We start from the raw sequence: 15,546 nt of genomic DNA, 5'->3' as shown, positions 1-15,546 counted from the left end.
AAGCAGGGCTGTAGCCTTTTGTTTTCCCAGCAACAGAAGACGGTACGACTGTGCTGACATTTGAGAAAAACACGTTTGAATGCTGAAGGTCAGTCATGTTTCAGCTGTGTGCTTCATTTTGATTAAGCTGAACATGTTTGCACTGATGACAATGGTACAATTTTATTCTTATGAACATATTGACACCATTATATGACATATGTTTCAAAACAGTCACAAGCACCGGGCTCACTTTTAGAGCTGCCTAGCCTTCACAAGTCCAATGTCACATCACTTTTTCAGGTAATTTTGAGTTTCAATAACATGTTGATGCCCTTGGAAAAGCTTAACTGCAGAGGCTTAACTAAAGCTTCATATAATGCCTTCTAACATTCTTAAAAGGCTGTCCATGAAAAAAAGAAAAACTCCACACGGAGCTCAGCTTTTTCTGCCCAGCTACAGAATGTACAATTTTTAGACCACAAATCTCACGGGTCAAGAACTCAGCACAGATTTTTTCTTCATGGGAGTGAAGCTGCTGTCTCCGAGAACAATAAAGGCCCAGATAAGACTTGGCAGATATTTATTTCAGGACTCTGAACAGTCTTAAAATAGACAGGCTGAATATCATCCAGTACTGGAACAAATGGAAAACTTTTACAGGAGGCTGCAGCTAGTGACACATAAAGGCAAAATATGCACGGCAAGGACCACAACTTTTCCTCTGGACATTTTGAAAGGAACATCTGAACACGAGGCAAAGACTCCACCTACCAAACTGTTGATTCAAGCATTAAATACACACGCAGTGTTGTCCAAATGTTAATGCATCCAGGTGTTTCTGCCCACAGGCATCCTCTCACCTCAATATGGAGTACCAGTACGCATCATTCTTAACTGATGTCTCACAGCCTCCCACTCCTCCAATCTCTCTCATCAGCAGCCAAATTAGGCCAGGGGAAATCCTGCTGTCCCTGCTGTATAAATCATGAATTATATAAGCTCATATTTACCTCGCACAACATGACTTTGCTGCCTGGGTCAGCCTGCACAAACTAAGCTGGGAGTAAACACATTAATGATTCACCTCTGGCTAAATACCACGCTCGCGCATGCACATACACAACCAACAGCGCCATCGGTATAAACAACCGATTCAAACCCACAGTCACGCACACACCATTTTCATCTGCTGTCCAAAAAAGCTAAAAGCAGTCCCATTAAATCACGGCCACAAACACCCACATGATGAAAACAATATTAGGATTAGTCATATGATAATGCCAGTGCTTAAATATTCGTCGGTACACACAAACATTAGCACACACACACACGGCCTCACATGTGAGTATCAGTTTCCCACCGGGTTTCCTTGGCGTGGAGGTGCATGAACACATTAATGTTCCAAAACCAAATGGTGACAACATCAAAAACATGCATAGAGAGCCCAGAACAGAACAGGCTGGAATGTCTTTGGAAATAATGTGGTCAAAATTAGAATGCAGTTGTACCGTGCATCTCATTTACATCCTTTAAAAACACAACGCTGGATTCCAATCACTGGGCTATTTTTTCTTTTAAGAAAAAAAGTTCACATGCTGTTTTTTTTTTTTTTTGTAAAGAGTACAGCGTGTTCTCTCAAGCTAATTTAACATGTTCTACCTTGCTTGTTTCATCCATACAAGGGCCGAAGTGTTACAATTACAATTTGTGGTTTCATGAGAGATGGCGGTACATGGTGGCTTGTTTTTCAGCAGGGCACAGTGACTTCCTTCCGGTTTCTGTTGCTTGCAGGGGTGGGAATTATCCTGTTACAATTAATGCACATTTTTAAAGGAGCCTTTTCTAAAAGCCATAATCTGCAACATTTTCCTAAAAAACATATGAACATAATCCCTCTGTCTGTGTCTGAAAAGACCCTGCCCCCTGCCTGTATTTCTTTATTTCTGCATGTTTTGCCGTGCTTGGGACACTTCTGGGCTTCGGCCTGTTTGGCAGCGGTGTTCAGCCCCCAGCCAAAACAAGGCGAACATATTTTGAGGTTGGAACTTGAACATGGCAACCGACGGTTACATCGTTGTCGGCATCTCTTTCCTCTTCTGAGAGCTGCAGAAGGAGTTTCATAAACATGCACACACACACACAGAGGCAGAGCAGACTGAGGACTGCTTCAGCTGTATTCACACAAAATCTGGCGTTGGGCGGAGGTGTGGCTGCTTTGCTCTCGCTAGCAGCTGTTTCACCCTCTCTCTCCTTCATTGCGCCAGGGGGCAACTTTGCATGGTGAGTTTAAAAACAGTGTTGCAGATTCTACCTTTAAATTGTACTCCTGCTCTTTACCTGAGTACACTGTGGAGCAAGTAATCTACATTAACATTTGCCATTTCTACCTTTGTTACATCTAGGCTGCTCTAAATGCAGGGATTGATTGTAGAGGACACAGTATGGGAGGAGTAAAATCTATATCTGAAAAGAACAACACTTACATGAGGATTAGGTATGTCTGCTATGCCTCCTGAAAAAAAGACATATTAACTCCTCTTCTAACCTCTGCAAGCACTTTGAAGAATCTTGCACATATTAAACTAATGATAGCTGTGTTAATTTTTTAATACATTATGTTAACTGTTGATGCTATTGACATTAACTCATCTTTTAGCTGGTGGTATGTTGGGTTTTTAAATTTATGTGTTTTAGAAAGCACTTACCCTAATGTGAACTTAAACATTACTTTTAATAACTGAAATACACCCTAAAAAATATCAACAAGGAAATACTGCTGGTACTGGTAATTTATTAACCAGGCATTTGTTTTTTAATTTTACTTGAGTAGGTTTCTCAGATGGGCATTTTTACTTTTACATGAATAATTTTTTTAATGGGAGAAATTGTGATTTTTTTTTTTTTACTGTCAGGTTACTGGTCTGGCCAAAAAAGTACAATTATTCCTTTAAACTTCATCATTATTTTGAGAAGATTATTGGGGTTAAAACAAAATGTATTTTTTGTTTCTGAGTGAACTGATCCTTTAGTTTTGCTTCACGGTTCAACTGAGGCGGTAATGCCTGATGTTCAGACGCCATGTTGATGTAATTATATGTATGAGACTATGTCATAATGAGCAGATAATGTTCATTCTATTAACTTAAAACAGTCAATATGTGTATAGTCACTCTCAGGTGTGTGTGCTCGTCCATGTTCCACAATCTGTCAGTACAAGACTTGGATGAATCATTTCCTTGTTACAATGGCTTTTGATTGATTATGTAACTCTCCCCTTGTCTCATTGCTTCCCATTCAAAAGGTTCTTATAACAATGTGAATGCTCGTAACAATAAGATCACCATCGTTTCACAGACAAGCGAGAAATCAAAAACCTGCCTTCTGCCGAGGTCTATAGATTATATAGAATTAGACTCCGGCTGTTAGATGCTCCGTCACTCAGACTTCATCTTTGTTCTTTTTTTTTTTTTTCCAGGAAATTCTACAGTGTTCAGTTACTCACAGCAGGACATGTGCTCAGGAAATGTGTAATTTTCATGCAGCTCTACATGTGACAAGAAAGGTATATGAGTGCTGCTGTCTGCTGGTCTGATTAATCATGACTGTAATAAACAGAGTGATTGAAGCCAGCGGAGAACCTGTGACATTATCATTTATAACACTACGTCTATTTGCTACTATCAAAAGGCAATGAAAAGTGAAAACTTGATTACCGGAGCCAATAGCACACAGTGCTCAATGGTACTGGTATATACTGGGATGAAACCCTGTGTTCCCACTGACCCACTGACAACCTAAACTCAGGCTTTGTGAGAAATACGAGTTTCTGAGCCATTTCAAATCCCCTCAGTTATCTGTGAACCCTGGAGAGGAGAGCTCTGCGTTTCAAGGAAATCTTCAGCGAGAGGAGGACATCTTGACCGACAGGTATTGGCTTTATTGGTGGAGGGGATGCGTGCTGAGAGAGGCTGATGGATTTCTGGTATTCCTCAAGAACAGATATCACGCTGTTTTTCTTTTAAATGAAATCATTTTCATAAATCGGAGCGGGGAGGAGTGGGGACAAACTGTTCTTTACTGAAAAAAACAAAACACTTCTTCTCACATAGATGCACAAACAGCTGTACAGTCAAGGACAGAGATAGTGACACATTTTGATAAGATAACGTCATACTTCACTCTGTCATCAACAGCCCATTTGCACCTTGTATTAACATGTGATCTGTATGCGGATACATTATCCAGATTGTTGTACAGATTGCGTTTACACCTACTTCAGATCCAGAATGCAAGCCAGACTACCTCCAGATGTGGTCTGGCAGATCATTCTGATTACGCAGCATTAACATTTTACATTAACAACTGTTGTGTCTTATCCTACCATCCCATTAAATGTTATTGTTTATTGCTGAATAATGCATGTAATATATGAGGCTGAAGTATTTGAAATAGCATAAAAATGGAAATGCTGAAATGAACTGCTGAACACAAGAGCTCCAACTCTTCCAGTGAGAATAAGGCTTTGCTTTAGCTTCATTGCTTTGTGATAAAAGAGTTATGTAAGACCTAGAAAAATAAAAGCCTCTTCTTTTTTTAAAGGAGGCTCAAGAGACCCCAGCAATAAAACACAATAAGACAAGGACAGAAATGTGTCTTCTCTAGCACTTTTGTTCAAGCTCAGCTATATTTCCAAAAATATTTCTTTCATGCCTGTCCATGTATTTGGCTAAGGGAATAGTTATGACCTTGAAAAAAGAAAAAAAAACTGTGTCTTGAACTTTCATCGACTAACCTTTACGCTCCCATCCTATAATTCTCTGAAAATGCAATCCAGTCGCAGTGAAGGACAGTAGCAGTGAAGCTGCACTGTTGACTGTCCATAAGAGAAGGTAAAAGCCTGTCATGAGGACAAAGTATTCAGATGCACACAGAGGCCCTTCTGAGTTATGTAAGCTGTAAGAAACAGACAGTTTATGAAGAGACTCTCACAGTGAACTCCTCTGCTGTATACATGTGTGACGCAAGCTGGAGGAGGACAAAGGCAACCAAGGCCAGAGGTCGCCAGCTAAATATCTCCCTGTGTTACTGCCACAGAGAGACCAGTGCAAAAAAATACGTGAATAAGCATGAGGGAAAGCTGCGTGTAATGAACAACGTTAATTTAATATTCTGCATTTCTTAGATGTGCTGGACCACCCTGCAACACGAAGTGTGTATGTCTTGATATTGACAGTCTGTCTTTGTGTCTTATACTACGTTCACACCAAAATTAGTGCATACATGCAATTTTTTAAATGCCGATAAACTCGCTAAACAATTTGACTCCTCTCCCACAGCCAGTAGACGAGTTTGCCTTTCTGACTCATGTCTGCAGAAGACCAGAGCAAGAAACACTTTTAAGTTTCTATGTTCAGCTCTCAGTCCTTTTGTAGCTTCTAACTGAATCTCTGTGGTCTGAAGTTTAGTTTCTCTCTTGTGTCTGTTCGTATTTTCAGGTATCTGTTTTATTTCAGTGTTTCATGTTCACTTACAGAAAATTAATGAATGAATGAATGTTCACTTTCAGGTGAGTCATATCAAATTACTACAGATGAAAATCCAACATTTTGCTGCTTCATAATAATATTATTATTATTATTTGTAATTATTGTCTTTATCCTCTGCTTTTCCATCATTTTAGAGCAGAGCTAGAGTTGATAAATATCTGTGACCACTGCAGAGTAATTTCATCCAGGAATGAATGTTGGTTGTTGCCTTTCCCTTTTCAGAAAATAACGTATGATGTTAGCGGGTGTTTGTGAGTTTTTTTGCCCAGTGTAATACCTGGTGTACCCCATCGCTGGCGGTGTAGACGGAGCGCAGCTGCTTCAGGTGGTCTCTGGTGTGGCTCAAACCTCGTAGGGTCTCGAACATCTCCTCCACAGCAGAATGGACTCGCTCTGTAGTCAGCTCCTCTGTGTTGGCACAACCTAACAACACACACAAAGGCACTCTTTTACTAAATGAAAACAAAGTTTTAGAATTATATATGAATGTCAAGAGTGTGACATAGCAGAGGAAACTCTATAAGCATTTGTGAAAATACTCAGGTCACGATTATGGTCAAGGTAGTGTGACAGTTTGAACACTAGTATCACCTAAAATGAGAAACTCCCCATATTCCTTTAAAAGTGATCTGACAAGAAAGCTAGACATGCAAGAAAATGTGCATCTGCGAAAAATGGCTGGTAAGATGTTGCTTCTTGTGGGTAATTTTCTCAGCTGGATGTGAACTGAAACCAATTATCAAGGTAAACGCACAGCAGCGAGAGGACAAGAGCTCCTTTATTCAAACAGAAAACGTTGCCGTCTAATCAAAAGCTAATGTTCCCTCCTTTCTAAAGAAACGCATAGGGAAGCAAAGACCTGCTGTGAAATAAACCCAAAATGACAGAGCATATGATAAAAGGGGAGAAACAGGGAGGCTGTGACAGAAACGGTCGGTGGGGGTTGCAGGAAAAAGAGCATAAGGATGTGAAAGTGAAATAAACAGATAGAAAGTGAGAGGAATGGTGCATTATTGTGCAGGAAGACAGAGGATTGTAGCCAAGCGGGCAGTTTACAGCACTGCTGGCAAAGTAGGTCGACTGGCACCTGCACTCCCCCCTCGCGCTGCTCAGGAATGTAGCTGCCTTTTGTTAACAAGACGGTCAGCTGTGTTATAGAAGATATAAAAACAAACCTGTAAACTGTCTCAGCACAGCTAACGCTGAGAGGCTTCTAACAGCTAACAAGGATATTGATGACTCCACCATCAGTGTTGCATATCAGCAAATTTACCTAACATGGTGTTTTTTTCACAGCAGTGGAGAATATATTTTCTTAACTCCATATTCTCAGCCTGTGACAGACTTTCATTGACTGGAACTTTAAGCTCCCACTTCCTCCTAGTCAGAGGCTGTAGACTGGATGCTGGGATAAGAAGATTAAGCTACAGGAACCACTTCATGGCTTATTCCTCTCAGGCCTCTGTTCGTCCATGTGATACAACAAGTATATACTACCTCATTACACTGACTTATGTGTTTATCTTTTTGTAAGAAACTGTGCACAATATTAAAGATGAATGCTCCTTTTGATGCATTGCACCAGAGGTATTTGAGAGAAAAGTCTTATCTGCAGGTTCTTGGAAGGAAGACATAAAACAATAAAACATGATGTAGGCCAGTCATAACATCATGCAACAAACAGTATATCATATAAACATGAAATGGATGTTAACCTAATAAAAACTGGTACTACTGTAACAACAGTGAGAGTCTGCAGCCATGCTAGCGTGTTGAGCTAAATGCCAATGTCAGAAAGCTAACATGCTCATAATGATAATGCTAAATCTTAATTTAGTGAGTTAGCATGCTAACAATTAATGCTCAACACAAAATAGAGCTGAGGATGAAAAGTACTTCATTCCCCAGACCCACTTTGTTTGGACCAATCCAACAGCATCCAATCAGGTTGCAGGAGAGAACCATGAAAAACTGAGCTCATTACTGAGCAACAGTTGTATAAAAATATACCAAAGATAATTTCTTTCATATATAAAAACTATGTGGTGGTCAGAAAAAAAGTTGCAGGATGCAACTTCCAATTTTGTTCAACCTTTGAATTTACACAAAGAAGAGCAAATTGAGGCTCTGTTGTTAATATGTCACTAAATTTGGTGAAGAGCAAATAATTCAAAACTCAAAGTTTACGACTTAAGACTTGACTCGGGTCTTCAGACTGGAATCCAAAGACTTGAAATTTACTTATGACTAAATGCAGGAATGTATGGTACAACATGTAATATTCTCACAGACAGGGACATCTCCATGACTCAGTAACAGAATACTGTATTTTTTTTTGCTCTCAGTAAAAGGTAGCTCAAACAACCAGGCACTCCATCTTTGATTAGACTAATTAAGCTCAACTCAAAAGGTTATGCATGACTTCTGCCACCATGGGGTCATCATCAACCCCCGGAAACTCAATTAAGGCTCTTACTTCAAAATTATATAACAACGTATGAGCTCACATATTATACAGACCTACTTTGGAAATGAAAGCAAAGACAGACACATACTGTATATGTGAGTTATATGAGTACTGCAGATAAGATCTAACATTTACAGGACATGTGGAAAAAATCTCCCTTTATGAACACTGACACACTGAATTTGTAACATATGGTAAATTAATAATATGTAAGAGACGTTATATCACTCCCATCCCTCCCCCTCTGACTGGAGAGACAAGATAAAACTTTCACAAGGCCAAAAACTGACCTTCATAAATACTAGGCTTCATTTTATTTGGCATTTTATATATGTCGAGGAATAAATCAGTGTCAGCACAGTTAGATAATGTAGGCTGAACAGCTTGACTCTGTCAGGCTTTAATCTTAGTTATTTGTTCTCTGTTAGTTCCTTTTCCTTCCCATATAGACGATATCAAATTCAGCACGGCGAGTCTTTGTTTTGAGTTACTGTCTTGAGGAATGTAAAGCGTCTGGCCCGGTGGTTTTGCGCTCCTGCACTGCGTCGTCTGAGAGGTAAACTCTTAGGACAAACAGCAGGGCTGTTTGATGGTCGCAGTCAGATGGGGGTCTTATCTTTCCAGACGCCCGCAGAAGAGAAAGGCAAAACAAACTAGAGCTGATGTTTGTCTCTGAGCATTTATACTGCCAGAGAATCTTATGACGCAAGAAAATGGTAAAAAACAAACATGAAAACATGCTGTACATTTAGTTTCATGACATTTGTTTCTGAGTGGCAGAACCTTCTCAACATCTGTTGGGAATATTTCCTCTACCTGGGCAAATATTACCTGTGGAGTTCCTCAATGGTCTATTCTTGATCCTTTATTGTTTTTTAAGTCCACATGCTCCCATTCGGTCAAGTTATCTGCAACTCTAATATTTGAGTTAAGTTGAGAAAGACTAGAGACAGAGGATGGTAGAGCTTTCACAACTCTTGAAGAACCTTCCACTGTGGATCAGACAAGCTACCTCAGTGTCAAAAAATGGATTTTAATAAGACTTTTGTTTGTCTAAGTCTTTTGCTCTTATTCATTAATCTATTCCTAAACATTTTTATCTATTGCATTGGACTTGTTCAAAACTGTTTTTTGAAAAGTGCTATATGAATAAAAGTTATTATTATTGCAGTGACTATTGGTTGAGGCCTACTGCTTTGGTTGTGTTCAGCGTTTTTGCAGCACTGGAATGGGAGCAGTCTGGATATATTATAAGGGCTAGGTGGGAGGAAATGTGTAAATCTGTTTAAGGGCTTGCGTGTCTGTGGTGAGAGAGCTGGTTGACTTGCTGCCAAAGCATACAGTGCAGGCCCGGGGCTGGGTCTGGGGCTGTGGCAGACAGTTGGATGCAGGCCCTTCCTTCCCTCCTCCTCCTCCCCTGAAGCAATCTGTGGTTTAATTGTTGATCGTGGCACTGCAGATAGCGAGCGGGAGCAGGACCAGGTGCCGATCCTGGAACATCCAGCTTGGCTGCGAGGCTGAACACCTGTGTCTCAATTCATCTCACGCGACGCTGCCACGCCACCAACCATAACGGCACCACACAACATTTACAGCACCACAAATCTGATATCTCGCACGCAAACATGAGAGAAGAATTCCAGTAAATCACAGCATAATATATGCTTACCTAAAGACCAACTGGCTGTCTTCTAGCATCATTTTTTGTCTTTACATGAGTACACTTTTTGTAAAAGTGATGGCAAAGGATGAGTTAATACAAATGCCATCTACGTCTGTACACATTTGCTTCGAAAAACGACTCAGTCTCACAGTCAACAATTTGTTGTAGCAGAAAATTGCAAAGTAATTTCTGACACCGACTCATCGCTGCACTGCTAACAAAGATTAGTGGGGGAGAAACTAGTTTGGTGTTGATGTGTAGGCCAATAAGAGTCCAGGCCGGAAATGGGTGATTGAGAGTTTTCTTAATTAGATCTAAGAGAGCCGGAGGTGAGCAACCGTTACTAAGAGGGGTGTGAGCGCAACCTGTGACGCTCAAAAGGTGGAGGCTACCAACCGGAGAAGCTCAGAGGAATGTATCACTAATGAACGGAGCTGGGTGGGGATTAAAACAAGTGACAAAATTAAGAGCAGCTATGAGAGAAGTGATGCAATGAAAGACGAAGCAGAATACTTAATGCTGCCATTTAAAATCTGCGGCAGTAACAACCTAGATGTTCATCCCTGAAGTAAAACTACTGTCAGGTTGAAATGACTGGAACAGAGGGTTGCGCTTAGAAATAAATAATGTGTTTGCTGACCATTGTTATTTGCAATGTCTAACTGATAGATTTCAGGTGAAATTGTATAGATTTTGATGGTGTTATTCCCCCATTAACTCGATGTGGAGTCACAGTGACTGACGATTGCATTCACCTTTTAACTTAGCTGACATCCTTCAGTAGTGATTGTATCCCTGCAAATTGTACAAACTGATGAAGGCTGCATGGCTGGAAATGTTTTATACAGATATGATCAAGTAAAAGGTTATTTAATTATGTATTTCTGAGTACGACCCTTTCTTCTTTATAGAAAACACGCCAGATAGAACTACTGGTGTTGGGGATTTTCCGTCAAAGAAAGTCGAGCTTGCTGGTGCGGGAATGCAGTAGTATGCGGTAGTACTGCAGTTAGTAAAAGACTTAAAAACAGCAACTCCTATATGAACATTGTCATGTGAGGAAAAGAAAAAGTTAAAAGTTAAAAGCTGACTTGAAATGTTTCAAAATCAGTGATATTCAGTGAAGATGAGGTCAATCTGAACGGGAAGATTAAACTGACTTTAAAGGATAATGCAGGGGTCAGTCTATATTTTGGTTATTGTTAACAAATTCCATGAAAAGTTCAGAACCAACAAGGCGTTTCTCAACATTTTCCATCTATGGTCCTCAGCCACATGCCCACTAGTTTCTACTGAAGATGCAAGAGATTAAAACGAATCAAAAATATAGAGGGGCAAAGTCCCTCCCCTTATGGTGTTCCCCATTGGATGTGATTTCTATCATCACAAAATGTTTGCTATTTTTAAAAAAAATAAGCAGAAAAATACAGTAGTACAATATGTGTCACCAACTTGGCTGCCACCCTGGCACATTTCACCTCATTTCTATCTGACAAACATCAGCAAATAACTGTTAATAGGATCAATGCAATATTTTGGTCTCTTTTGTTGATATTAAGAAATTAAACAGAGGTTGAAAAAAAATCACTCTAACATAAAATATTAAACAGTGTATGTGTGTTTAAATAATCATGAAAAAAATCTAAGACATGTGGAAATAAGAGACCATTTGTGTCCATTACCACCACCACACTGCTGTGCTTACAGGAAATATGGCCTCTACAAAGGAACACAGGGAACATTAAATTAGAAAAACACAGTCTGTTTCCTCAACAAGCCTCAAAACACTGCAACAACTCCCCATCTATGCCTGACACCACAATCAAAACTAATCGCTGCGTACTTATCAGAGGAATGCAGACTACGAGACTACTTATAAATATCCCGGCTTATTTTGAAACTTGATCAAAAATTCTATTCTGGTCTGAGAAAAGAATGAGAGTACGTGATTTTCAGAGAGAGGGAGAGAGACAGAGAGACAGAGGGATTTTTATATCAAACGAGGTGATCCTGTGTGGAATGCTGGGTAGGAAAATCTCTGCTCCTGTATCTCAGGATGAAAGAAGTGGTGGGATTTCAGAGCTACAAGCTTGGCGTGCCTCTTTTCCCTTACATGATGCTAGCTGTCGCCATGGCAATCATGTCATTTCTAGGTCAGGAGGAACTCACCTCCCCACGGTGCTCTCATAAGACTGACATAAGTAAAGCAGCTGTACTCAGGAAATTTACATACAGGGTCATAGGAAGCTATGATGCATTAATCTTTAGCTATTTTACTTAGTAGCCAAAAGAGTTAAAAAAAAAAAAAAAAAAAAAAGAAACAAGTGAATGGACAAACAATGTGTGTTGTGTTGTAATGACCTCAGATGGATTTGGGAAAAAGTGCAGATTAAATAATGCTGATTTTAACAACAAAAGGATGACATAACACCTGATCAAACACTTAATAATGTGTAATAATGCCTCATATTCTCTGTTAAAGGCATTTATACACTTTACAAAAACTAGGGCTGAGCATGTGAGGAAATTATTAATCATTAGGCTGAATTCATATTCCACAAAACAGTGTGGAAACATGAAAAATATGCTGTTTTCTTGCCCCTGTGAATCTGATTAAAGGGACAGTTCACCCAGAAATGAAAGATGGAGCTTTAGGAGTCTTGTATTACACCACACGAGCAGCATGGAGACATTTTATGTTTTTTTGGGGTTGTTTTTCTTTCATTTGAAAACTAGTCATTGTTCACGTAAATTGTTTGGGAGATTCTGACTGCTTAGTAGTAGTAGTGGTGAGTAGATAATGACTGAATTTTCATTTTCAGTTGAACTATACCTTTAAATTGTGCCCTCATGGCCAAAATACAAACTGAGAACATGTCTGATAAATGTTGTAACTATAAGTATTAAAGGGGAACTTCAATTTTACACCTGAAAGTCTGTTTACAGGGCTCAGTGAGTACTATAATATGTGAAACACATTGTTTAAAGCCTGTTTGGCACCAGAGAGAACTCTGAGGTCTGATAAATTGCCTCAAGTGATGTCACTTGAGTCAGTGTTGACTGGGGCTGAAGACAACAAGTCTGAAAATGAAAGAAATTTGAGGGTATGAAGTGAGCTTACAGACTTCTGTCCGTCCTCATGTCTTCTTAAATGGACAGTTCACCCAAATATGAAAATTCAGTCATCATCTACTCTCCCTCGTGCCGACTGAAGGTCAGGTTTAGCTTTCTAGTCCACAAAACAGTGCTGGAGTTTCACAGGAAAACAGTGTTGCGTGAGAAGATAATGATTGAACCATCATTTCTGCTTGAACTATCCCTTTAAGGCTAGCAGCCCGGTGCTACTAACGCTACACTACTAGCATCATGGACAATCTCAGATGCCATCTGCTATCGTCGGATGAAGAGTTTGTGTCTAGGGGTAATGGTGAGTGTTTTGGGACTTATGTTGTAGCCAGCAGATATCCAGATAACAGACAAAGGATTTCACGATTTCCTCTTATGTGCATCAGTCATTGTTTAAAGCCAGATTAGCAACTTGTGATGCCAGAAGAGAGTTGGAGTTGAGAGACGACTAATCTCTATAAACAGATATCTGCATATGAATAGAATTTAAAAAAACTAAATTGTCATCAGATGATAGCTGATGGGTTCTGAGACTGTGTTTCAGCCAATGCGTTCCGCTTCTTTTGCTCCACACAGACTGTTTACCTGCACGCAGCCAAAGCCTGCTCAAACATGACTGGTTGATCCTACTCAGACTACAAACATAAACCAAAAGGCTTCCAGTACCAAAATCCTGTTCCTTGCCTGCAGGTTCTGCAGTCATTTGGAGATACTGGTTTAGAGAGATAACATCATGGGTAATGTGGGCACAAGGGAGAAGCATCTGTGGATAAAAAGATGACCTCTGGCTCTGCTGCATTGATTCTGATACTTTTTTTCAAACTGTTCATTGTGAGTCTAACAAGCTTCCAGCCTTTTACTTTCATGAAGAAAAGAGGAGGCAGCAGAAAAAGTAATTGCACTAAATGAGAGAAATCATGAGACTGAACAGCCTGTTAAGAGCTTCCTTCTCAAAGACTGCTTAGGACATCTGATTGACGTGTTCCATTGTCCAAAAGACGATCCTAAAAGGCAGAATAGTGCCACACTACCTATGTGCAAATGGCAGTCGACAGTTAGCTCTCTGTCCGCGGCCTACAAGTTGGGCCCACAGTTTGTCTGAATTCCGGTGTTAAGCCTTAATCCTCTCCAGAGAAGCCTGCTTGTGAGAAAACACAAGACCTGTTAATCTGGGCTCTTTCATAGACTCTTTAGGAAGTGCAGAACAATGCTGCTCATACTGATTTACACACAAATACCCACACACCTCTAACATCACCTTTAACTCAAACCTCTTTCAATCATAGGAGACTTTGTGGAGCCCTGCAGCCAACACAAGTGTGGATCTGCGTTTCATCACAGAATGAACAACGTAATGAGGAATGTACAATGTAAAGAAGAAAATGTGATATGAGAAGGGAACACGCAGACGCACACAGTAGCCACAGCGTGCCTGTATCGTCAGCTTTCCCTGCTGCAGGAGCCTGTGTACTCAGAGTGGATGTGATTAATCGCATGCTGGGGAGGGTGCGGTCTCAGTGCCGCCACTTAGGATGAAAACCTTTCATGGTTAGAGCAGACCACAGGCAGCATAACTGCGGAGAACAGAGGGATCTACATGTAAAACACTGTCTCCTGAATGCTTTCATGTCAGCTGGGTGGTTGTGTCAGTGGATGGGCATGTGGGCTGCATGGTGGCTCGGCAACAAGTCCCCTCAGATGTCGTCCCGTCTGCAAGCAGGCGTGAGCAGATCAAACAGCAGGCATGTAGGACTCACCCACTGAGGGGGAAACACCTTGTCGCCGCCAAAGGGAGTTTCTGCCAATGTGCGTGGGTTTGATAAATGACTAACAAGAAGGAGGGTATATGTGTGTGTATTGCTGTAAGTGGATTGGGGAGCTCTACATGTGTGTTTAAGAATGTGTGTGTTAAAACGAGATGGAGGTGGGGACAGGGGCTTAAATCACAGGACAATGATCTGCTCAATTAGAGAGTGGCAGCCGCTAATTTCCCCATCTGACTTAAAGTCTTTTAAAGCAGATTAGGTGGCGCTCATACACACACACACACACACACACACACGCACACACACATTCATTGGCGCTGACTTGAGTTCAACACTTGGGGGGGGGGGCAAAAAATGTCAGCCTATGTAATGTTAGATGGTGTGATGAACTGAGGAGTCAGGATGAATATTTTTCCTGAAAAAGAGCCGTTTTCTATTCCTGGAACAGATGCACACTTTACCCAAAAAAATTAAGGTAAAGCTAAATGTAACACAGATTAACGTGAGTTCCAAACCTGATCACTTTACTGTATTATTTTGTGGCATTAATAATTATTGAGGCAGAAGAACGCCATTTCATTACTCAACATTAAAATCAACATAATATAAACTGCACATGCTACATGCAGCTTGAACTTTGCTAGAGCAGTGAGGATGAAATGCCAAGTTCACTGCCTGTGATCTGTCACTGTCTGACTGAGCACATATTTTACAATTCTTCACATTATAAACAAACAAAATTATTTAAAGAAACTCATTTGGTGTATTTGAAGTCATTCTAATCAGCTGTTTGCATTCAGAGGCAACTGCTGACACAGTGCACGCCGCAGTGACAGATATAGTCGGCTTATGAAGTCAGTGATTGCTCAAAGTTAAAAAACAAAACTTAATGGATGGATTCTTAAAGAGATTTTGTCTCTTTCTTCAGTGAGAGGTGCATTTCACCACAGCCAGCTGATAAAATCCATCATGTGCTGCCATCTCTGCCAGTATTTC

General features: G+C 40.3%; 1 protein-coding gene across 1 annotated transcript in view; it reads right to left on the bottom strand.

The window, feature by feature from the left end:
• The window catches only part of scfd2 (sec1 family domain containing 2), a 128,770-nt gene that overhangs the window by 12,019 nt on the left and 101,205 nt on the right, over positions 1–15,546 (bottom strand). Inside the window, exon 6 of the mRNA XM_084722785.1 lies at positions 5,806–5,951. Coding sequence (XP_084578911.1) covers positions 5,806–5,951 — 146 coding nt within the window. The remainder of the gene's footprint in view (positions 1–5,805; positions 5,952–15,546) is intronic.

This window comes from Lutjanus erythropterus, chromosome 7 (assembly GCF_056507025.1).
Source record: "Lutjanus erythropterus isolate fLutEry1 chromosome 7, fLutEry1.hap2, whole genome shotgun sequence".
NCBI lineage: Eukaryota > Metazoa > Chordata > Actinopteri > Lutjaniformes > Lutjanidae > Lutjanus > Lutjanus erythropterus.
This window is presented reverse-complemented; position numbering and strand designations above follow the sequence as displayed.